Source organism: Triticum urartu, unplaced genomic scaffold (genome assembly GCF_003073215.2).
Source record: "Triticum urartu cultivar G1812 unplaced genomic scaffold, Tu2.1 TuUngrouped_contig_6004, whole genome shotgun sequence".
NCBI classification, from domain to species: Eukaryota; Viridiplantae; Streptophyta; class Magnoliopsida; order Poales; family Poaceae; genus Triticum; species Triticum urartu.
This window is the reverse complement of record NW_024116729.1, coordinates 1-24404: the sequence shown is the minus strand read 5'-3', so window position 1 is coordinate 24404 and position 24404 is coordinate 1. Positions and strand designations below refer to the sequence as shown.

General features: G+C 43.0%; 3 protein-coding genes and 1 pseudogene across 4 annotated transcripts; 3 read left to right on the top strand and 1 right to left on the bottom strand.

The window, feature by feature from the left end:
• Positions 1-7278: 7278 nt before the first annotated feature.
• LOC125530009 (MEIOTIC F-BOX protein MOF-like) lies at positions 7279-9553 on the bottom strand. Its single transcript, XM_048694422.1, has 3 exons — positions 8276-9553; positions 8014-8175; positions 7279-7934 (listed from the first exon to the last, which is right to left on the bottom strand). The coding sequence occupies exons 1-3, from the start codon at positions 9113-9115 to the stop codon at positions 7728-7730; spliced, it is 1209 nt and encodes a 402-aa protein (XP_048550379.1). The 5' UTR covers positions 9116-9553; the 3' UTR covers positions 7279-7727.
• Positions 9554-11947: 2394 nt separating this feature from the next.
• Positions 11948-17285, top strand: LOC125530008 (annotated as a pseudogene).
• Positions 17286-21212: 3927 nt separating this feature from the next.
• On the top strand, positions 21213-23819 carry LOC125530005 (probable ribose-5-phosphate isomerase 4, chloroplastic). Of its 2 annotated transcripts, none has more exons than XM_048694420.1 (9): positions 21213-21659; positions 21754-21881; positions 22031-22100; positions 22225-22314; positions 22582-22689; positions 22771-22827; positions 22977-23094; positions 23208-23274; positions 23434-23819. In XM_048694420.1, exons 1-9 carry the CDS (start codon positions 21225-21227, stop codon positions 23507-23509), a joined length of 1149 nt encoding a protein of 382 aa, XP_048550377.1. In that variant the 5' UTR covers positions 21213-21224; the 3' UTR covers positions 23510-23819. The 2 variants fall into 2 exon arrangements, with proteins under 2 accessions (XP_048550377.1, XP_048550376.1); XM_048694419.1 differs by having other exon boundaries at positions 22188-22295; positions 22594-22689.
• Positions 23820-23959: 140 nt separating this feature from the next.
• LOC125530007 lies at positions 23960-24388 on the top strand (the record flags this gene model as incomplete). The annotated part of the gene is given in 1 exon segment (XM_048694421.1): positions 23960-24388. A coding segment is annotated over 1 exon segment (54 nt), but the record flags the coding sequence as incomplete, so codon positions are not given.
• Between the last annotated feature and the right edge of the window lie 16 nt (positions 24389-24404).

Below are 24404 nucleotides of genomic sequence, written 5' to 3'. Positions count from 1 at the left end.
CGCCCCCCTTTCCTTCTCCCTCTCCTCCTTCCTTTCCCCCTCCTAGTAGGAGTAGGAAAAAGGAGTCCTACTCCTACTAGGAGGAGGACTCCTCCTCCTGGCGCCCTGTAAGGGCCGGCCGGCCTTCCCCCTTTCTCCTTTATATACGGGGGCAGGGGGCACCCTAGGACACACAAGTTGATTGTTCCAAGCCGTGTGCGGTGCCCCCCTCCACCATAATCCATATCGATCATATCGTAGTGGTGCTTAGGCAAAGCCCTGCATCAGTAACAACATCATCGTCGTCATCACGCTGTCGTGCTAACGGAACTCTTCTGTGAAGCTCTGCTGGATCGGAGTTCGTGGGACATCATCGAGTTGAACGTATGCTGAACTCGGAGGTGTCATACGTTCGGTACTTGGATCGGTCAGATCATGAAGACGTACGACTACATCAACCACGTTCTCATAACGCTTCCGCTTACGTTCTACGAGGGTAAGTGGACGATACTCTCCTCTCTCGTTGCTATGCATCACCATGATCTTGTGTGTGCGTAGGAAAATTTTAAAATTACTACGTTCCCAACAATAGGCACGGGCCCCTGGCCGCCGGGCCCGCACCCCTGGCGTGTCGTCGTGGTGTCAGACGCGATGACCGGCGTAGTCGTCCAGACGCCCGTCATCGGTTAGGCCGCATGCACCCCTTGTGCCTGCACGCGGATACATACAGTAGTATCGTATTTTCCTTGCCGCAGTTGCACATCACATGAATAAAATCCAACATTTGAAAGCAGGTTTCAGTTCGAGGCAGTGGGATGCACGAATAAAATCCAACATTTGAAAGTAGGTTTCATTACGTGGATGATAGAGAACTATGATTTTCATATTTGTCTTCTATAGTAATCCTCACTGCATCGATCAAACATGTAGCATAGGTTCAGTTGTTGCGTCTCTAACATCAGGTTGAGGCCCACTTATTGAAGAGAATGTAGATTGATTTCGTTTTCTAGACTAATTTTAGAATGATCGAGCATGAAGTCTCAACTAATCCCCCTGAGGTTGATGGCAAGCGCAATTATGAACCGTGATATTTTACTATTTTTTCAAGTCTCCTTGAGGTTGATGGCAAGTGACAAGTAGAAGAAATCAATTATGGACGTGGCTAGTGGGCGCCCGAGCGCTCGTTGGTGGGGTTGAGGGCTCTTCCAATTATGGAAATAACAGCTCACTAAAAAAGGAATTTTGTCTCACATGCATTTATTTGTGGGTCCAAAAAATTTAAAAACCTGTAACTTTTGTTTTATGTGTCGAAATTCAATTTCGTTTTCACAGCTGGGTTTCTCGTGGCGAGATCTTCAAAACTAGATTTCATATAGATAGGTTTCGTCAAACTTTTTTCAAGGCAACTTTGGGTACGATTGTGGCAACTTTAGTGATATAGAAAAGCAACTTTATTTTTTTGTCTAGTAGGACCGCCTATTAGGTTGGTTTGTGTAAAAGTAAGACAATTACACAAAACATGATGCACCTTTAGTGCTACAGATAAGTAACTTTATTGCACTATGTGTATCAATGAAATTTACTAACATTATCACAACTTGCCTACCATGGTTGCCCAGTTGCCTACCATGGATATTCAGTTGCTTATCATTGGTGCCAAGTTGCCTATAATACTGCGAGATTGGCCTACCATTGATGTCCAGTTACCTGCTATTGATAATTAGTTACCTACCATTGTTGTTTAGTTGTCTAACTTTGCAAATTAGTGGCCTACAATATTATGAAGTTGCTTATCATTGCTTTTTTTCCTAAGTTGCCTAAAACACTATGAAGTTGCCTATCAGTGATGCTCGGTTAACTGGCATTACTATTCTAGTTGCCTACAATACATTAAAAAGTTGTCTGTCAATGTTGCTAAGTTGCCTATATAAGAAACTAAGTTCCTTACCACACTGAAAAAGTATTGTATGCAACTTAGGATAATGTCATCCTACTAACTAGCCATAGCAGTCAACTTAGGATGATGTTAGGCTACCTCGGAAAGTAAGTTTCCTATAGTACTATCAACTTGGAGATTAAGCTAGTTATGGTAGAATACTTGTGTTATGCACTCGAGTGCCTCACAAAAAAGGTTAGGAACTTTTGGGTGTCTTATAAAACTCTAGTGCACTCACCAGACACCTCATGTGTACTGTAAATTGGTATCTAGAAAAAAAATAAACCACATTTGGAAAATTGTAAGTTCATCATTGATGGGACTATTGGAGGCAAAACAGGGAGAATAACTTTAAGGTCGTTATGCACTCAAGTATCACATAAAAAAGTTAGCAACTTTTGGGGTGTTTTTGTGCAACTCCAGTGCATTCAACAAGCAACTCATGTGTGCTTTTCATCATTATATTTGGAGATTTCAATGATTTTCGTGGGCAACTCATGCCAAAATTATGAACAACTTGTGTAGGTTTGCGGGCAACTGTCTAATCCACCCCCTATAAAACCTCTAATCATCCCCTATGCAAATTCTCATATGTCCCTACTTATGCAACCGGTCAACACCCGTGTGCTCAGTGGGCAGACTCCCTAGAAAAGGAAAAAAAATAAGGTTGTCATACCATCCATCCCCACATAGTTTCAAAATTTGGAATCATGATAGGCAACTTATATCCGACAAAAACTTTTCAACATTGTAGGAAAATTAGGTCCTTTGATGGACAACTTCCATAGTATTTTAGGCAATAGGGGATGTAGGAAACTTCGTAGCAATATAGGCAACTTGGTTTCTGAGGCAGCCAACTTAGAAACCATGCTAGACAACTTTCCACTCTACGGTAAGCAACTTCCATAGTATCGTAGGCAACTAAACTATCTACAACTTAGTTTTCGATGTATGCAACTTAGCAACCAAGGTAACCATCAATTATACTACTGCACACAACTATTAGTAGGCTAGTAGGTGAATTTACTAATACACTATGCAATTCATCTAGCATCGAAGTTGCTCCTGTTTAGCACTAAAGTTGCCTCATTTAGTATCAAAGTTGCTTTACAAAAAACATCAAAACATATTCATATGGGGTCTAGTTTTGAAGAGTTCGTCATGAGGAATCCAATGGTGAAAACGGATCATAATTCTGACACGTGGTTTGAACATTATAGCTTTTTGAATTTTTTCGTACTAAAATTAATGCATGTTACGTCATCGTTGGGTTCATATGGTTGGTCAAACGAGTTGGAGAAAAATCGACATACTGTAGTAGAGGAATCTTTCCATATATGGGCAACTTAGAATGATGTTAAGCTACTCGCTAGTCATGGAAGGCAACTTATGATATTGTTAGCCTACCTCAAAAACTAAGTTGCTTATAATTCTATGAACTTGGAGGCCAGACTAGTTATGGAAGAATGCTTGCTAGTTATGGTGAAAACTTAGAGGTGAAGCTAGTTAACCTAGTAGTATGGTAACCAACTTTGAGGGGTTTTTTTATAATAGACAGTCATACTACACATACTAACAAGAAGTTGCTTCTGTAGTATCCAAAGTTGCTCAGAAAAAAAGTTAGTCAAAACATACTCATATGAGATCTAGTTTTGAAGAGCTTGTCACGGGGAACCTAGCGGTGAAAACAGATCTTAATTTCGATACTCAGTTCAAAAGTTATAACTTTTTAAAAATTTAAAACACGCATTAAATGCATGCACGTGTGATCTTGCTGAGAAAATCGCGGGACGGGAGAGTGCAAGGATACGATGGGGGACCAGATGCTTTTCATGTGAGTTAATCCTCTATGTAGGCCCTGTGATTGGATGGATTTAATTGCACTATGCATTAGTGACCATATGGGCAAGGAGATTGGGGAGACCGAGCGTGCGCTCGAGACAACAAAAAAGCGCAGTTGCGTTTCTGAGCAATTAGGATCAATTATTTTCCTATTTTTTAGTGGAACCCCTCAATTTTGTTACTAAGGTCAGGTCCGAGTTATAAAAAATTAAGTCGGCCCCAAAGGATATCGAATTCATTATGCAAGAAGAGAGTTATTTCAATCTTAAGGCCAGAGTTATTTCAGTCTTAAGAGAAATACGCTTCTACGTCGCTGACTAGTTACAAGCCCGAGTGAGCAATTAACAGCTTGCATACACTTTTTACACAACAGGAAGGATCACTATCCTATCCTTTGAATCATCCGATGCACACAATTCATTTTACACATACGAAGCTCAAGACTTCGAGGCTGAAAACAACACACAGATAGAAACTAGCTAACATCGCCAAGTCTGGTTGAACGACAACATGCAAATCTTGCAACTTATTACTTGGTTTGAACCACCAAAAAGAAGCAACAAACATAGTATATGGATCAAGGGACCAGAGTCCAAGATAACACATTCGGAGGTAGCAACAGCACTACAACAACATTCCTTTCAACCAGTCAGAGAAGGCAGAACACATGATTTACCGAAAAGTTCACCTGACTATCATCTGCCTGATCCACCAAGTGAAGGATATATTTCACTGGAGGCATACTAATATTCCAAGACAAGCCTTTAGTAGGCGATGCCATATGACTTGTTGTTGTTACATCCAACCAATAAATGCCCAAACGAGGCTTTCGCCTCAGAGCTAAAACATGTGCCATCGCTCGACCCAACCAATGAAGGAAAACTGATGTGTTGTTGTCTGGCAAAGCCACGGTGGTTGAAGAACCTCCCAATCGCTTGTATCTGATTGGAAGAGTAGTCGTTCAGTGTACGCACTGCACCGCGCCACTGCCACACAACGTCGAAGTCGTAACCTGATCATCGACACCCTTTGTTAACGAAACGCTGGACTTTTGGCAACATATGGATGTAGGCATGGAAATTAGTTCATGACTATGTACAGTAAGGATAGATACATTGGCAAGATTAGTTATTAACAAACCAAGCCTTTGTTTTGCTGTAAATGTTATGTATATTGTATAGCTTTTCTCTCAGTCAATCAGACCTTGTATCAGTGTGACTGAAACATTGACTCTGTGACATGCTTCATTTTCCAATTAATGGGTGGTGCTATCAACAGCCAACTGAAGCTTTTAGTGTACATACCCAATCCAGTAATGCAATACTCCACTGATGAATAACATCATTCTATTTACAGTGGATAGTAGCCTTGCCTTGGGTACTGATCTTGCGCCGTCGCAAACATTTTTTATCACAGTAATGGGTAGTGCCTTCACGCCATTTGGATCACAGTAAGCAAGAACTGCTGCAAAACAGAGCTTAAAAGTCGGTAACATATCCCACAATGCACAAGCCTAAAATCACCGAGATGAGGCGATACAACATACTTCCACTTCAACCAAAAAACCATCTCAAGCATCCAATATATTGTTTTGTACCCCCGTCCAAAAAAGTTAATCCGAACCTACCTACACAGGCAGTGTCTCAGTTTCACGTATAACCGCAAGATATGTTGTAGGGCCTTTTGCTTCATTACTGATGCCCCTTGTGCACGTACAAGGGAGGATGAAACAACTTGTGCACCGTAAGCAAAAACATCTGCAGAAGAGAGCTTAAATGTGAATGTCAATACCACATCCCAAAGGTAACAACCTTAAATCACCTTGACTAGCTGATACAAGATACTTCCACTTCAACCAAGAATTATACATATACTAAATCTGACCAGGTTTCTTTTACCCTGTTTTTTTCTGACTTTTTCGTATCAGTGAAAATTTAGCCAATCGAGACATGACACGTGCTTTACTGGGGGACCTGACGGGGTATGCACCTGTCGGGCCAGACGCCAGGGTCCCTGGCGTCTGCTTCGTAACCCAGACGCCAGGGATCTTGGCGTCACTGAAAAAGGTCAGAAACGAAATTTATTTTGAAACGAGGTCAAATCAGGATTTAGTTAGCCCTATAGTGAGAACAGTAATTTTGTCCGGTATTGGCTGTATGTGCGCGCACGACGGCCGTTGCTATTGGATTGCATGCATGGTACGTACCAGAGATTGATTTTCTTACGTCTTCCTTTTCTGCTTTCCTTGCGGCACGTCGCATTTGTTAAGTCGGCCGCCGTTTTCGCCGTGCTTTCCAGCCAGTCTTTGCACGTCGGTTGCCGCTTTTCTCCACTTTTCTGGTCGTTTCTTCCTTAAGTACGGTGGCTGTCTTCAAGTTGTTTTCCGTTTCGTGGCTGCATGCTATAAATACGGGCCCTTCCATTCTGGCTCCAGCAATTACGCTACTTGGCTATCAAAATGAGAATCTAGACTATATATTTCAAGCATGTACAAAACCATACATGGAATCGGTTAATTAAGAAAAACCGACGAAGACCACATACACCGAAATAGCACTTAAGGGACGTCGTCCGAGCCAGATACAAGGGTGCCGAGGTTCAAGACCATCGCCAACACAACATACCCGACCAAGACAATCACCACAACCTCAAGAACATGCCTGCAACTAGATGAGAACTCGCACCTAACCTTTTGAAAAATGAGATCAACCATTGACCTCCACCTCTATGTGTGCAAATTAACCCGCTCACATTTGTCATCGTCGTTTACTGAGGAAAGAATTAAGTGTTCTCATGAAAAAAACCATCTAAATCACATTTACTTTCAAAATTTAGCCCTCTTAAAAACTACGTGTATGCATGGGATTAATAAACGATGTGACTACGTGCATGAAACTTTCATGTGGCAGCACGGAGATTTTACAAGCTTTGTTTTTTGGTTGATTAGTTTGCACATTCTTTTATGCACATGATGCTAAAGATTTTTCCCTTCATCCATTTTACACAAACATAAGTAGTAATATCGACATGTCGTGAGTTAGTGTCGCAGTCCAATGACACTTATTTAATTTGATTACGGCTCCAATCTTAACTTCTGATGAACTAACTAATCATATTTTCTGTAAAAAAACAACTTCTCCGCTGGCACTAATCTGGCAAGTGGCCATACAAATCAATCTGAATCAGCAAAGATCACCGAATCAACAATTTTGGCGCTTGGTATTGAAATTTAGTTACTTCCTTGGAATATACCTATTGTTTTTATGTAATAAAATCTTGCTTTTCAGGATGCCTTATCGTCTATTCTAGCTTAACTCCACTATAAGATATCCATCCAAGTTTTCCATCATTTACATACGCAACCACCCGTGTGTAATAAAAATAATAAAGAAAAGAATTACTAACACAGCGGACTTAAAGGAAAAAAAAAAACAAAGCTATGGTCTCATAGAATAGATCATTCCAGTTATACACCAATGATTCTTGAACGCCCGAGCAAAGAGATGATAGCCAATCTAGCATTCAATCAAACAATCAAAACATTAACAACACATGAGTATCCACTTTACCACTTCTGAAATCTCAACACAAAGTATCGATGAGGTGTGGCGTGCCGCCGCACGGGCATAGCTAGTACAGTTCTATATTAGTTTCAAAAGTAATGAGTTAGTGAAATCAAACTATCTCAGCCATCAAATAATTTTGAAGTGGAGTATCCTTGCGTCAAATAAGAGAGTCAACCAATCCCATGTTCAAGTTTTTTCTCTCCATAAATCGCCCAACTAACAGAGATGACACGCTTCAATGCATGCTTACATGGTTCTTGCAATATATATTTATATAACATGGATTGCACACTTGACGAACTACTAGTAAAAGGAAAAGCTAATGATTCAAATTGGTCACAAATGCAACCTGGGTAAAAATCAGCAAACCTTAGACAACATGCTGTATTTGACAAACAGTTCTGCTAATCAACTTTAGTGAATTCGATCATGTTGTTTGGTAGATTCCTCCGCATGCCGACCAAAAACTTGACCAGTAGGTGGATAGAAGTGTCACCATCTCTGTATATGATTTCAGTAAGCCTAAGATTCTCACAGTTGAAATCCACCAGGACCTCAGAAGATTTGTGCAGGCGTTTTCTCATCTCCTTGTTATGCCTATAATCCAAGACCTGTTGAACAGCATAAAAGAATTAACATACGGACTAAATTGAGTTATGGAATAGATCATGAAAGAAGGCGTAGGAGCACCTTGCAACAGCGCAAAGTGAGTTTCTTCAGGTTACGCGAGTTGTGCAGGTATTGCTGCAGCCCGAGGAAGTCGTCGCTGATATGACACTCATCTAGCAACAAGCTTCTTAGGTTCTCAAACTTGAATACAGGAAGATCCTCACGAGTCGCATAGAACAACAACTGAAACCCAGGCAATCGTTTTCTTATCCTTAAATTGTTGCAGATATAGGAGATGCAGACTGACTAAAAGGGTATGTCAAGAAGAAAAAGAAGAATATACCATGACCGCAAAATGCGACAAGCGCAAGGTTGTCACGTTAGACAGCGCACCAAGAATACCCAATTCGTGATTCACGCGCTTCTCGACCCTGGGAAGCTGAATCGACGCGTCGACAAGAGACAGCACGGTATGCGGTTCAGTCATATCGACAATGTGTTCAAGCTCCCCGTCGAGGCATAGAGAAACAAGAGCAGGAGCCTCTATAATCAACGCAAAAATCTCATCGTCATGCACCATGTAGTAGCCATCAACGACAGCCAATTTCTTGAGTGAGGAGGAGACAATCTTAGCATTGCTGGTGAGCAAAAAGCTGCAGTTTCTCAGTTGCAGGTCCTCCAGAGCATGGCAGCGGAAGCTGATGAGGCTCCCAAGATCTGTCAGCTTCAGATTAAGCAGGCTGAAGAGATGCAACCTTTTGAGCCGGCAAGGCCATGCCTCGCCTTGGCCTACGGCGCGGCGGACCCATCGGTCAGAAGTCCTGTGGGCGTGCAGCCGGAAGTCCTCCAGGAGCGCGATGTCATGGCTGCGCAGAAGGTTGTCGGTGAAGTTGTCGAAATTGTTGTAGGCGCCGGTCTCCGCCTCGTCGACGTCGAGGCACGGCACGGCGCGCCAGAGGTGCCTCCACCTCGTGGACAGCACGCACGTCCGCGCCATCTGCAGGGCCTTGAGGCGCGACATGATGGCGTGGAGGAGGTCGTCCGGCAGCGCGCTCAGACGGTCGCCGGCATGCCCGATGCCGCCGCCACCACACGCATCAAGGCTGCTGCTTCCGTCGTCGCCACCTGCAGGGCGCGGATGCTTCGGCTTGGCGGAGGCGTCCGTGCAGCGCCCTCCAACCATTTTCGTTGGTTTGGGATTACTGCAGTACGAGTACGAGGGAGGGTGGGCGCTTGTGCTTATATGCAGCGATGGTGGTAAGGAGAAGAAGGCTGCTAATCCGGAGGAAGCACAAAAATGTCTACTGGCTGTCCCTACGCCGCCGCCATGGCGAAATTGGGGATCTTGGAGTCGGGAGTGAGGGGAGAACGATGGAGACGAGGCGGATGAGCCTAGTGGGCTGTACTGTACACGACGGGCCCTTTCTTTACGTCCGGGCCGAAAGGAACTTTTTTTTTCTCAAAAATAAAATCTGTCAGTCCACATTCGGTGCGAGATTGCTCACTAGTCAGATGCCGACAACATTGAGACTATGATGTTAGAATAGCGATCATATTGAATTGACCCAAGTTATTTGTTATATTTAGAGATGTTATCGTTGCAAGTCTAAAGTAATAAGATCGAGAGTTAATGTATGCCTAGTTCCCTAGACCATGGGAGTATTGAGTCAAATATGCCAAGGCGCTTTTCCTGCTCTACCGCTCATCATTGCCAATGAGCAAACAAATCGGAGGATTAATTCATTAACTGTTTTAATTTATGTGGATGGACATAAATACCCTTTTTAAACCTATGATGAAAAGAGGGGTGCATGATGAAAGTGTACTTTTGAAGTACTGGAGCATCGGAGCACTTTGTTTCAAATAGTTTAAAAATTATATTTGAAGCTTAAAAAAGCCCAAAAAAAACCTCTACATGTTTATATGGATGTATATTACACAATATTAATCTAAATAATGAATCCTAAACCCCAGAAATGTGTAAAAGGATAGTAAAAAAAAGCATCCGAAGCAGGAAGTAGAGAAATCATTAGGTGGCCTCGCCTAATTAACCACTTCCTCTGTCTCGGCGTAGTATAAGTTATATACAACAAAAAGTGTACCATTAAGAGAGCTACTTTGAAGTACTTTATGGGTCTCTAGTCTTTTTTTGTTGACACAACTGTGTTTGGATGCTATTCCGCCACATCCATAAGGACAAACGCTTGCTAGCTAACCCAAATGGAAGCACATGTGAGTACTTCCATGCTCGATAAGAAATGGTATATATGGTTGGGTGTCGTATGCAATGTGTTCCTCTGTCGCGCCATGTGTCTTCAGACATGGCTGTGCTGACAGAGCTGATGTGATTGGATTCAGCTTATTGCCCAGTCAATGGATTTTGAGCGCTTGATTGAGCAAGTCTAGTATCTTGCCACGACCGATCCATCCAGGAGAGCCATCCATGCCTTTTTGACCATCAACGTAAAAGATGTTTCTTCGATGCCACTCATTTCGAAGTCGTGCTTGCATGCACCATATTTGCATTAACCACGTGATTTTGTTTCCAAACGCTCACCAAACAAAATAACCTGAGGTGTGGCATTAGACGCGCAAAAAGTGTGTGCGTGCTTGTGTGTGAACCGGCCTCTAGGCTGGGAACTGCAAAGATCATACGTACATATATATACTACTAATGGTCAGGCACTGAGGTAATAAGCTCGCACATGCCCAAGTTACTTTGAAGCATCTCCCCGCCATGTGGATGGCTCTAAGTACAGTGCACTTATGAACCACATGATAGGTTACAAGTAGAAAAAAATAGTCTATTATTTTACTGATTTTCTTGAGTAGAATCTATCATGTTTGTTTAAGGCCGGGGCTATCTCGAGTGAAATATGCGTCTATCATCACTGACTAGCTACAAGACAATGTGGCCAAATATTAGTAACGACATGTATACACTTTGTACACAACGGAAGGATCATTATCCTAGCCTTAGAATCATTTGATAAACACAACCCGTTTTATTCATGTGAAGCTCAAGACTATATTCAAATATAAATCAAGTAACATCGCTAAATCCCACCACTAATTAAACAACCGCATGCAAATCTTAAAATTTATAACTAAATTTAAACCACCGAAAAGAAGCAACTAATTTAGTACGTTGATGGGGCCATCAAGACAACACATTCAACAAGGTAGCAACACTAGTAGACCAACATTTAGTGAACCAGTCATTGAAGGGGAAACACATGATTTTACCACCGATTTCACCTCACTAGTCACTACCATCTGCCTAATGCAACAAGTGAAGGCTAGATTTATCTTGTTAGAAAACTCCCAAAATAAATGGTGGCAAAACACTCACCATAATAATTGTAGCAATGTACTCAAATGATGTAAAATCCCCGCCACTATGTTGCATGATTTCTTCAAAGCATCTCAACACGACGACGTGCTACAAATTCTGGCTACAAATATTCACTGGACTTTTCCTGAGTTGCATCGACATATGCTTTTAAAAACCTAAAGAATAGCTCACCAAGAAAGGTGCCCAATCAGAACAGCCACATTTGTAAGTACTGGGCAAGATACAACACGTTGAATCATGCAAACAAATTACGCAATAACAAGATTCCAGAAAGAAAGAAAAAAGAACAACCGTAGTCATAACAAATAAAGGAACCATAAAAAAGACACCTGGAACAGTTTTTCCTACTACAACAATGGTGGATGTTTGTGAATATGGTTGATCAGTTATTAGTTTACAATACCAAAAAAACGGAACAACTAACAGAGTAACCTTTTTATAACTTAATCAAATTCAGAAAAGTTGAGTACAAGACACGCAGCAACCGACAGAACACCGAGGCTAGCTACCTGACGGACCAAGATTGCCCAAGGAGAAGAAGCTCCAACGCGAACAATGGTGGATGTTTGTGAATATGGTTGATCAGTTATTAGTTTACAATACCAAAAAAACGGAACAACTAACAGAGTAACCTTTTTATAACTTAATCAAATTCAGAAAAGTTGAGTACAAGACACGCAGCAACCGACAGAACACCGAGGCTAGCTACCTGACGGACCAAGATTGCCCAAGGAGAAGAAGCTCCAACGCCCCCTCAGCCGGCCGGTTAAGCGTCCGCGCTGTTAGATTGCCCGCTGGGAATGGCTCGTCAGCCGAGCCAAACAGCGTAGTGCCGATGTCGCTAACTCTTGGTGACAAGTGACATCAACAAGGGAGATGACAAGCTACGCTGATTCCTCAAGAACTTTGCCAACGCCGTCAAAGACGGCACCCACCGGCAAATCATTGACATCCACTGCAGCGTCGTAAGCGAGACGCTCCATCGATCCTGTCCGTGACGCATATCCGTGTCCGTGTCCGACCTCCGACGATGCTGGGGCTCCGACTCCGATCGATCGAGGTCGCAGGCCCGATTTCGATTTGTTTTCCTGCTGGTCCATACCAGTAGTTCTATAAATTGAAGCGAGAGGGCCAGGCCATGGCGTACGTGCATCGCAGACAAGCCCTTTGTGTCCCTGATTTTCATCGGCGAAAGAGTAGCGGTTAGAAGCCGCAGAAACCAGCAGTTCTCGTAGGATCCTCCCTCGATGAAGCTTCTTCCGGCCGCCCTCGGCCTCGTCCTCCTCCTCCTCCTCGTTCTAAATCCCAATGGCGTGGAGGCCCGGCCAGCCCCTGCCGGCGGCCATCAGAAGAAGTCGTCGAGCAACACTTTCTTCGTCTTCGGGGACGACTTCGCCGACAACGGGAACCTCCCTCTCACCGACCCCGTCACGAAGATGTCGCGGCAATGGGCCTACCCCTACGGCTCCGTGTATACCGATGCCCATGGGTTTCCGCGACCAAATACTCCGTCTGGCCGCTTCTCCAACTACAAAATCCAGTCAGATTTCATCGGTAAGGCACTACCTTATTTTACCACAAAAAAAGTACTGTTATGTTTTACAGTAATCCCTGCCCCTGGTGAATCACAATTATCCCTACTAACTGCTTTATTAATAAATTGCAGCGACAATGTTGGGGTTGGAGGAGGCCCCTCCTGCGCATGCCCTCACAGCAGACAAAACCTGCGACCCGTCCGGCATGACCTTCCCCTATGGTGGTGCAGGTGTGCTGGAAAGTACATCACACGGGGTTCACACCCTCCGCAAGCAGGTCGACGCTTTCAGGAAGATGGTCAAGGATGGGACCATCTCTGAGAAGCAGTTGAGTCACTCGGTAGCGCTCGTGGCCATCTCCGGCAACGATTATGCAAGCACAGGCGTGATTGGCCTAAGTAACCCCAGTGATGTGAGTATCATATCAACGCAGAATGTATATATATCCATACACTAATTTGTTTGTGCATCTTACTAACTTAATTTCATGTATGTGATGCAGATTACTGCTTATATTGGAAAGGTGACAGAAGAGATCGCGGCTAATGTGGAGCAATTGTTGAAGCTCGGGGTGAAAAAAGTTCTTGTCAACAACTTGCACCCTATCGGTTGCACGCTGTCACAAACCCGAACCAATAACTACACCGCGTGCGATATTTTGGAAATTTGGGTGCATCAATTCACAACGATAACCTGAAACAAGTCATGACAGTAAAGAAGAATGTCCACATCATCGACCTATACACCGCATTTACTAGTATTGTGGATCATGCGCCAGGTACGTATGTATTTTCATGCAAAGTTTCTCATTATTTTAAAAGTTCCTAACATTATTAGATGGAGTTTGATTGTATGCTTGTACTACTTCTTATGAACTTTTTTATTTTTATCGGCATTAATGTAGGTAAAGGCTCAGATCTATCTAAGCAATTCAAACGCAAACTATCGCCATGTTGCGAGAGTTTGGATTCGAATGGCTATTGCGGACAACAAGGCGAGTCGTCCTCGGAGCTTCTATACACCGTGTGCGACAAGTCCGACAAATTTTTCTATTGGAACGACATGCACCCCACACATGCAGGATGGGAGGCTATCATGAAACAGTTGGAAAAGCCCTTGAAGGAGTTTGTAGATCAAGACTAGGTAGCTAGGTTCTAAATAAATTATCTACGTATGCATCCACGATGACAATCTTCTGATTGTATTTGTTTGATAGTTTCAAGTATTTCAAAGACTGGATTTTCTAGGATGAATATTAAATTGTATTTGCATCTAGTTTTGCGAAAACTATATTCATAAGATGTAACTATTGTATATCATATGCCACATTTACAATAAAGATGTGTTCTAGCTATACAAGTCGAGTACTTGCCTATATATGGCTCAATAAGCTCAATGCAATTCCACATCGATTGATTTTGCTGTCAGCATGGTCTACCGGGACAACGTGTTCTAAGGGTGATGACGGGTGCTTTGTCAACGGTAGTGGTTGTTCGGTCAGCCAGAGCCCTCAATGTATTTATTTTATTTGGGCTGCTTTGTACTTATGGTGAACCTTATAATAGATAAAGTCTTTTTTCACCCAAAAAAATATGATAGAAAAACTAAAGCCAATCATTCGAGCTTGATCACCCATTCTCACAAGATTAGAGGATGTTCAGATAAGAATAAGGTTTATTTTTGAGGATCTTCGGGATTTAATTAGTTCATCAGAAATACACCATCCAAATACACCTTTATGATCTTCGAGATTAACTTGCTGGCTTACAAAAAACTAGCACCGAGATGCTTGTTTATTTTTAAGACGGAGCTCCTCAAGGGCTGCTGCTTTTCCATTAAGAATGAAGATAGTTACAGTAGACTTCCGAATTAAATAACTGCAACTTGGGCATGTGTTGCAACTTGACAATAGAAACTCCATCAAAATTGTCGACTTGGGCATGCATTGTGACACTGTAGATGGATGTCTCTTGTGCAGTCAACGCTTTTCTTGATTCAGGCAAGGATATATAGATTTGAAATTATTTTAAAAATGGTGTTGTATTCAATTTTTAGGGGGTGCACAAGTACTTCCATGACCGTCCAGCCGACAATCGAGTGTAGCAAAATATGATATTAATATGGAAAAAAGAAACATCACTAGAAAGGGTATTCATTTTTAGACATAGTGGAAGGTCAAGAATTTGTTCTCTCGTGTGGAACTCGTGGTTATTCCATTAGCACTCCGGCTGAACAAAATATCTGGCCACCAATACTCTCACATAATCAGCACACCTTTTGGCCGTAGCAACCTAGGTCCATATGCCTCCTCACTCCCATTGCCCGCAAGGAATGTGCGATTTTATTACAAGCCCCAGGGTTTAAAGAAAGAATGACTGAACCAGAGTTTAGATGGTCTATGAATCTGGATGCAATTTTCATTATTTCTGGTGTTTATTGTACTGCCATGATTGAAGATGAATAGATCGACAATTTCTCACAAAAAAAATACATAGGGTCAAAGTCTATAATCTGCAGTGCACCGGTCAATGGGGAGTCAAGAATTGGCAGAGAGAAAATAGATGAAGTCACTTATGATAGAAGTGGTAACAGAAAAGGATAACCAAAATTAACAGCACTACCTAAACTACCTGACAAAGGATGGAAACCGGGGGTAGGCCTGTAGGGGGTAAAGGTCAAAGGGGCCCTGTAATGGCAGAAACATTTGAAGAGAATAACTTAGATTTGGCGTAGATGAACCAAACAGAGTGAAGTACCAAAAAATTGATGTTCCCAAATATCAAATAGTGATAGATGTTTTCCTGAGGTCACTCATTCCGAGTAGTAAACTTATAAAGTGGGTAAGGTGTCGGTATGTTACAACGCACGCCATGTGCCTCATGCCAATATACGGCGATTCGTTATATATGGCCCGACTAAGTCCACTGCTAACCTCAAGTAATGTAAATTCATCATCGAGCATGGTTTTGTTATGGCGGTCTATTCCAACAAACTAACATATACTAGGATCATAGAGTCTAAATGATCACATAGCTTGAACCATTCACAAGGCGCTTCTAATATATGAAATGAAAAGTAGCTTGATGGTTATATATAGAAGCATATGTAGAGCAAGGTGCGGTTGGCAATGTCATAAATTAGACTTATTAGAAGCACTTCCTTGTGGAAACTGGAACATGTAAATGTTGTACATATAGGCTACCGCATGAGCTAGATGGCATAGTAGGTCTCTCTCATTCCTCACCTCTCATGATAGCAGTTCTAGGGTTCCTTCGTGTTGTCAATGATGTGGCAACGAGAGTAATGGGGAATGTTTTCCATCAACGACATCCATGACTCTAGCACTGCAATATGTACAAGGGACGGTCAATGGCAGGTGCCTTGCTTCGAGGCAGTGACGTCAGTGCCTTGGGGATGACTTCGCCGACAACGGGAACCTCCCTCTCACTGAGCCCGTCACTGAGATGTTGCAGCAATGGGCCTACCCCTACGGCTCTGCATATGCCGACACTTATGGGTTTCCGCGACCAAATACTCCGTCCGGCCGCTTCTCCAACTATAAAATCCAGTCTAATTTCATCGGTCAACACTCAGCACTCAACACTATGTTATAAGTACTCCCTCTGTCCCAAAATGCATAGTGTCAAAAATGATCTTACATTTTGGGACGGAGGGAGTATTATGTTAAAGAAAAATTGTAATCTTTGCTGCATAATAGTTATCCTACTCACTATTTTATTAATATCCTACTCATTGTTTTGCAGAAGCATGCTTCTACATCACGCACTAGATACAAGACGGTGTGACCAAATATTAATAACGACTTGTATAGACATTTACACAGCGCAAGGATCATTATCCCAGCCTTCGAATCATTTGATAAACATACCTCATTTTATTCATGCGAAGCTCAGGATATTGAGGCCAAAAACAACATGCCAACAAAACCGGCTAATATGGCTAAATCACGCCATGATTACACAACAACATGCTAATCTTGCAATTCATTACTAAATTTAAACCATTGAAAAGAGGCAACACATTTAGTATATGGATCGGGGCCTCAAGACAACACATTTAACAAGGTATCAACACCAGCACACCAGCATCTATTGAACCAGTCAGTGAAGGCGGAACACATGATTTTACTATTTGAGTTCATCTCACTACCATCTTCCTGATCCAACAACTGAAGAGGCATACTAATATACAAGACAGCCTACACATAGTCGATGACACATGACTTGTAGTTGTTAGATCCAACCAATGAAAGCCAGAACGAGGCTTTTGCCTCGGATCTAAAATGTCAAAAACTGCTCGGCCCAGCTTAACGTAGGAAAACTGATGTGTGGTTGTATGGCAAATCCAAGGTGATCAAAGAAGCTCCCTGCCACTTGTACCAGATTCAAAAAGATTAGTCGTGCAGTGCACGCTAGCATTGAACCGCTACATAGCGTCAAAAATCCTATTGGGCCGCCCCGCCACCTACATATGTGCACTAATCCTAAAAAGGACCCTCCAAAATCATTTGATGGATCCATAGAGTGAGGATGGATGAAGACAATACCAGCTACACCGTGAAAGGACACCTGCACAACCACCATGCATGACGACCGACACAATGTCTAGATTTCTCTTGACTAGTATACAAGTACTTCCATGGCCCTCCAGCCAGCAAATCCAGCGCAACAAAAAACGATATCGATATGAAAAAAAATCATCAATAGAAATGATTTAAATGAGCCCTGTAACCAACATTGTAAACACGTCTGTTCAGATACTATATAAGGCATGAACAGTACATCAACTCATTCACTTCAGTCTTTCTTTTCTTCTCAGTTGCAATGCCGAATGCAATGAGTTCCTCGGGCGTCGCGTGCAACTTGGAGAGCTGTGACAGTGCCAGCGGAGCTGATGTGATGGACACATCTTTTAGGGCAGCAACCGATGCACACCCACGCAAATTGATTTTGAGCGCTTCAGCGACAAAATTTTGTGATGATGGATCCAGCCAGATAAGCCATACATGCATTGTCGACATAATACATAAAAGATATGTTCACGATGCCCATGCATCAACAAAATAACTTTATCTTTAGACGCTCACCAAACAAAGAACCTACTGGGAGGTATGGGGTTAATTAGACTCGCGACATGGTGTCCATGGGTGTTTGTATGTGTGATTGTGTGAACCGACCTTTGAGGTAGGGAAATGCAAAGATCATACAGCAGTGCTACATGCACGACACTGGCCGGACAACATGCAGACGATATGACATATCCCACCATCAGAGTCTAAGGCAAAACATCTCCAGCGGTTGGATTAGCTATCGTCCTCGTGTCGTTCACTGGAATTGTCGTGTGTGTAGTAGTTTCGAAGATCATACTGCTTTATACTACTTGGTCAGAACCCAAGGTAATAAGCTTTGCACGTGGCAAAGTTACTTTCAAGTCTCTCCCTGCCATGTTGATGGCTCTAGGTACAGTGCAATTATGAACCATGATAGGTGACAAGTAGAGGAACTCAGCCTCTTATTTTTAATATATTATTTTGTGGAACCTACCATCATAGTGTTCAGGGTAGCTATGTCTATCTTGAGCGAAATATGCTTACAAACCGGTGTGATCAAATATTAGTAACGACTTGTATACACATTTACACAGCGCAAGGATCATTATCTCAGCCTTTGAATCATTCGATAAACATACCTCATTTTATTCATACAAAGCTCAAGACTTTGAGGCCAAAAACAACATGCAAAGAAAAAATGGCTAACGTCACTAAATCACAGCACAGATTACACGACAACTTGCTAATCTTGCAATTCATTACTAAATTTAAACCACTAAAAAGAAGCAACACATTTAGTATATGGATCGGGGTACCAAAACAACACATTCAACAAGGTATCAACACCAGCACACCAGCATCTCTTAAACCAGTCAGTGAAGGCGGAACACATGATTTTACTATCGAGTTCACCTCACTGTCGTCTTCCTGATCCAACAATTGAAGGCTAGATTTCACCAGAGGCACACTAATATCCAAGACAACCTTCACATAGTCGATGCCACACAACTTTAGTTGTTAGATCCAACTAATGAATGACAGAACGACGCTTTTGCCAGACGGGGCTTTTGCCCAACCAACATAGGAAAATTGATGTGTGATTGTATGGCAAAGCCACGATGATCGAAGAAGCTCTCTAACGCTTGTACCAGATTCGAAAGCATTAGTCGTGCAGTGCACGCTAGCATTACACCGCTACAGAGCGTCAAAACTCCTATGGGGCAACCCGCCACCTGCATCTGTGAACTAATCCTAAATGGGACCCTCCAAAAATCATTTGATGGGTCCATAGAGTGTGGATGGATGAAGACAACATGAAGATACACCATGAAAGGACACCTGCACAACCACCATGTATGGCGACCGACACAATGTTTAGATTTCTCTTGTCTAGCGTACAAGTACTTCCATGGTTGTCTAGCCGGCAAAATACAGCGCAACAAATAACGATATCGATATGAAAAATAATCAATAGATATGGTTCAAATGAAATGTTTAGAAGTAGTGTAAGTTCAAGAATTTGTTTTCTTAGATGAACTCTTGATTCCATTAGCACTCAACCTGGACAAAATAGCTGACCACCAAAACTATAACATCATCGGGCACACCTTCTGATCATAGCAGCCTAGGTCCATGCCTCCTCACTCTCATTCCCGCCAAGGAATTAATGAGCAATTTTATTACAAACCTCATGGTTCAAAGAAACAATGACTGGACCAAAATTTATGGACGCCCTTAATGTCATGATACGCAGGAACACGATGTCAAAGTCTGTAATCTGCAGTGCACCAGTTGATGAGAAGTCAAGAATTGGCAGAAGGAAAATAGATCAGAAGTCATGTACTAGAGAAGATGTAAGGAAAAATAACCAAAACTAGCAGCAATATCTATACTACTTGCCAATGGATAGGGGGCTTACCAAAGGTCAAAACGGCCCTGGAAAATTGGAGAGGAAAACTGACATTTGTTGCAAAGAAACAAAAAAAAAGAGTGAAGCGCGACAAACTTGATGTCTCCAATGATCAAACTGCGATAGTGTGATACTCCCTCCGTCCCACATTATGGGATGGATGGAGTAGATATTTTCCTAAGGCCACTCATTCCGAGTAACTTATAAGCCGCTTAAGTTGTTTGTATGTTACAATGCGCACTTTGCGCGTCATGCCAATATATGGTGCTTCCTTATATATGGCACAGCTAAGTCCACTGCCAACCTCAAGTGATGTGAATTCCATGATCGAGGATGGTTTTGTTTTGGTGGTCTATTCAAACAAACTAACATGTACTAGAATCATAGAGCTTAAATGATCACATAGTTTGAACCATTCACAAGGGTCGCTTCTGATGTATGAAATGAGTAGTTGGTAGATGGCATATAAAAGCATATGTAGAGCAAGATGCAACTGGTAGATGGCATATATTAGACCTATTAAAAGCACTTTCCCATATAAACCGAACATGTAAAAGTTGTACATATAGGCTACCGCATGAGGTAGATGACATAGGTCTCTTTCCTTGCTCACCTCTCATGACAGCGGTTTCTAGGGTCCCATGATGTTGTTGACCATGTGGCAGTGGCAGTAATGGCTAAGATATAAGGCACGCTTGACTTTAAGAGTACAACACAAAGACATACAAGTATCAATTGCTAAAGATTTGCGAGCACACACTTTATTTTAGCACACACCTCTACAGATGTATTTTAGTGAAGAAATTTTGCAAGATGATGGGAAACTTGTTGATGTTCATCCAAAAAAAATCAGATGTCTTTCAATTTAGTTATGCTTGCAATTTTTTGGAATTATGTTCATGCAGGTGCATTTGTGCTCGAGATTAGAATAATACTTTCGCTCAATAACACCTAATTAACACGAATTATGTTCATGCAGGTGCATTTGTGCTCGAGATTAGAATAATACTTTCGCTCAATAACACCTAATTAACACGTGACGTATTTTTACTGTCATCTCTTGAAACTGAGGCGGGCTATAATGGTGATATCTTAATCGATACCATGCACTCAGGAATAGCAAACACGCTGATGTGACAAAGAATTAAACAAGAGAGATGGTTAGAGTAATATAAGTAGATATCATATCATAGTAAATGATATGCTACTTTATGTCATGCATGGTCATAAATAAAATTATCTATTATACTATTCTATATGTATCATACATGATACTAGTATATGATACTCCTCATAATGAGTAGTCTAAGTAGCCTCAAGTAACAAAAGTACCCCCTCTGTCTCATAATGTAAGACGTTTTTTGACACTAATGTAATATTAAGAAATGTCACATTATGAGACGGAGGGGTATCATTTATACCATGATGGAAATCTTAATAAAAAGATATAGTAATTTCACAATTTCTTGGAGTGGGCAGAGCAGAGAAAAACATGGGTTCCCAAGTCCCAACACATCTTATTTCACTTGGAATTGTCGCGCCGCTCGTGCGCTGTCACACTCCTTATCCTCTGAAGCGGTGGTGCTTACCCAAACTGTGTGGCAGGTCTCGAAACCGCTACGCTACACCGGCAAAGCTGACGCTAGAGCAGAGAGGCAGCCCCCCGGGTCCCCCCCCCGCCTCCCGGGGGCAGTCGCCAGAGCAAGCATCGCGGCAGGCTCGCACGCGCGGGTCCCCCTGTGCCGGCGACCGCGGCCGCGCCACGCCGTGCGCTGTCTCCGGGGACGACCCTCGGTGGCCTGCGCGGCCGCCGCCGACGCCGATGTCGTCCGTCTCTTCGACGCCGCCAAGCTCACGGTAATAAGGGAGACGCTCTGCCGTCCTCCAGCATTCACGGCGGCTTCCTTCGAATGCTGAGGCACTTATCTCGTATTATGCGGCATTGTTTCAGGTGGACGAGTTTGTGAAGAGCGGGATGGTGGTCGGGCTCGGCTCCGGCGCCGCGTCCGGGCTCGCCGTCCAGTACCTCGGCACGCGCCTCCGGCGAGGCTCGCTGACCGGCATTGTCGGCATACCCTCGTAAGCATTCCAATTGCTTCACTGCCACTCCGTGGTTCATCTGTGCCACATGAGCTTTACTTGCATCCTGCACAACCGCAATCCCGCATGCATTCGCTCGCTCCTGATCATCGGTTGCGTCTAATCGGTTGTTGGGGTTGATCAGCCAGGTCTGTGATCTGTGCAAGTGAGGCGGAGAAAGCCGGGATCAAGGTCGGCAGCCACGAGGAAGGCGCCCAAGTACGCTCTATTCTCTTGTCACCATTGTAAATCTTGCAGGCAAGAAAGAAGAGGATTTTGGCTGAAACCATGCTCACTGACGTATAGATTGATTTTGCTTTCGCTGATGCTGATGTAATTGAAGAGGGCACACTCGCTGCTGTCATCGGGCGCGGGAAAACCGAAAGCGGACAGCCTTCTTTCATACAAGAGAAGGTTAGCGCAACTCTTCAGAAATTTGTAAACCAGCTCTTCAAAAACTGCTTAAACCCATTCAGGCTCCCTGCCTCCCTGACTTGTGTCTGTCTAAATCATCACTTGTCCTTTTTGTTTCCTAAAAAGTCGAACAAGCATGCATCTTAGTAAGTTCATGAAGATGGAAATATTGCTGTTTTCTGAAAAAAAAAATACAATGTAACTATTTGCTTGTGTTCACTGCAGATATTTCTGTTATGTCAATTATATTATTATCTCATCTTCCTATATGCAACTCTTGATTGGTCTGGAACCACAGGGTATTGTTGAATCGGCTGACAAGGTTGCCTTTATCATTGACAACGACAAATATGTGAATGGCATCGAGGGATCCATTCCAGTTTTGGTCAAAAGTGTAAGCAATCTCTACCTTCTGCCACCAGACATCAGATCAGTTCTCTGTAATGTTCGTTAAGAGAGGGGCAGATCATTTCAGGGGAACTGGATCGACACCGCTGAAGAGATTGATGATTTGTTCCTAGGCGACGCAGAGGTGCACAGCTAATCAATCTCTTAATAATTTCTGAAATTTCATACTCTGAGCAGCTAATGGGTTTCTGAACCTGAAACCTGTCCATGCCCTGCCGACCCGGCAAAAAGAGAACCCTTTTTGACTGATAACCATTGTGTGATTGCCTGAAGGTTTGGAGGAGGCCATCAATTGGAACTGCCGGTCCATCGGGAGGCGACTTCCCGCTGGTAACCAAGGAGGGCCATCACATACTTGATGTTATCTTCACAACCCCAATCCAGGATCTTGGTATGTGCGTAAATGGAAGCCTGTTACCTCTCGGAGGATCTAAATTCGACATAATAAATCAGCAACTATTTCTCCAGTGGAGTTTTTAGCTGGTTCCTTTGGTCACCGTGCAGGAAAGGTAGCAGAAGACTTGGAGAAAATCGTTGGCGTTGTGGACCATGGGATAATTTGCAACACTATGTAAGTTTCTCAACCTAAGCAATTTCTATAACAAAAATCCAGTTTTTAACCAGCATGCTTCAAAAACAAACGAATAAAAAGGTATTAGACCACAAAGCAAACAACGCGTATGCAGCTACACGCTGCAGTGTCTAAGATATTACAATCTGTTACATGCAGGCCGTATGCCGTAATTGCGTCGAAAGGGGAAGTTCAGGTCTTGGATCGGAAGTCATCGGTGATACCAAACACATAAATCTACAATTGAGTTGCAGAGCAACCATTTCCCCCGCATTTCGACGGGAGAATCTATTGCGAGTTGGCTGGTGAAAAAAAATGCAATGAGTCAAACGTGCGATAGCTATTTTTTGTACCGTCCGACGTGTAAAATTCTGTGTGGCATGTCCAAAGTTTTCCCCTACGGATGTATGAATATGATCTTCAGATATGTGCAGCTACTGACTCTGCTAGCACTCTGAAGAATCTGAATCACATGTTTATATAAGTTGGTCATGTTCGGCCTGAGGCATCTGCCAGTTCGGCCTGAGGCATCTTTTGCAGCTAAACCTCTACGCTTTCACTGTTCACTAGTACTGTGAGTTGCGTATTGCAATGGACCATCTCTGACCCAGCCGTGCACACAAAGGAATGCATGGCTGCGATCAACCATGGCTAACTAAGCCAGGGGACTTAAACTTGGAACCCACGCTTAGTCCTATTAGGTTATTATTATACTTATATCACAGCTCAGAGGCTAACTAAGCCTGGGGACTGAAAACAATTAAACAAAAATGACCAGCGAAGTGACCAAACGCGTTCCACTTCCACCTAAGTTTCAACTCTTCTAGAAAAAAATCTACTCAGGTTTCAACTAACGTTGTGCTACCGGTCAACGGTCCGTAGGACCCGGTCGGTTCAGACGAGGTCACCACCGGCGCACCGACGCCTTCCGCGACCAGCCAAGATGCGATACCTTGCGTACTGCTGCTGCTGCTACTAATACACCCTGGACGGCTCTATTCTGTTCCCACCCAAGTACTTGGAGCAGGGGAAAGCTAGAGGAGAGGAGAAGGGAGCAGGCATGGCGTCGGAGATGCTGCTCAGGAGGATCCATTCCATCTGCCGTCTCGCCCCCCGCACACGCACGTCGC

Coding starts and splice junctions, on each gene's coding strand:
- LOC125530005 (XM_048694419.1), top strand. CDS start 21,225: ATGATGGAAATCTTAATAAAAAGATATAGTAATTTCACAATTTCTTGG. Junction 21,660..21,753: donor TCGACGCCGCCAAGCTCACG/GTAATAAGGGAG, acceptor GCATTGTTTCAG/GTGGACGAGTTTGTGAAGAG. Junction 22,690..22,770: donor TTCCAGTTTTGGTCAAAAGT/GTAAGCAATCTC, acceptor AGATCATTTCAG/GGGAACTGGATCGACACCGC.
- LOC125530009 (XM_048694422.1), bottom strand. CDS start 9,115: ATGGTTGGAGGGCGCTGCACGGACGCCTCCGCCAAGCCGAAGCATCCG. Junction 8,176..8,275: donor TGTCGCATTTTGCGGTCATG/GTATATTCTTCT, acceptor CCTGGGTTTCAG/TTGTTGTTCTATGCGACTCG. Junction 7,935..8,013: donor TCACTTTGCGCTGTTGCAAG/GTGCTCCTACGC, acceptor GCTGTTCAACAG/GTCTTGGATTATAGGCATAA.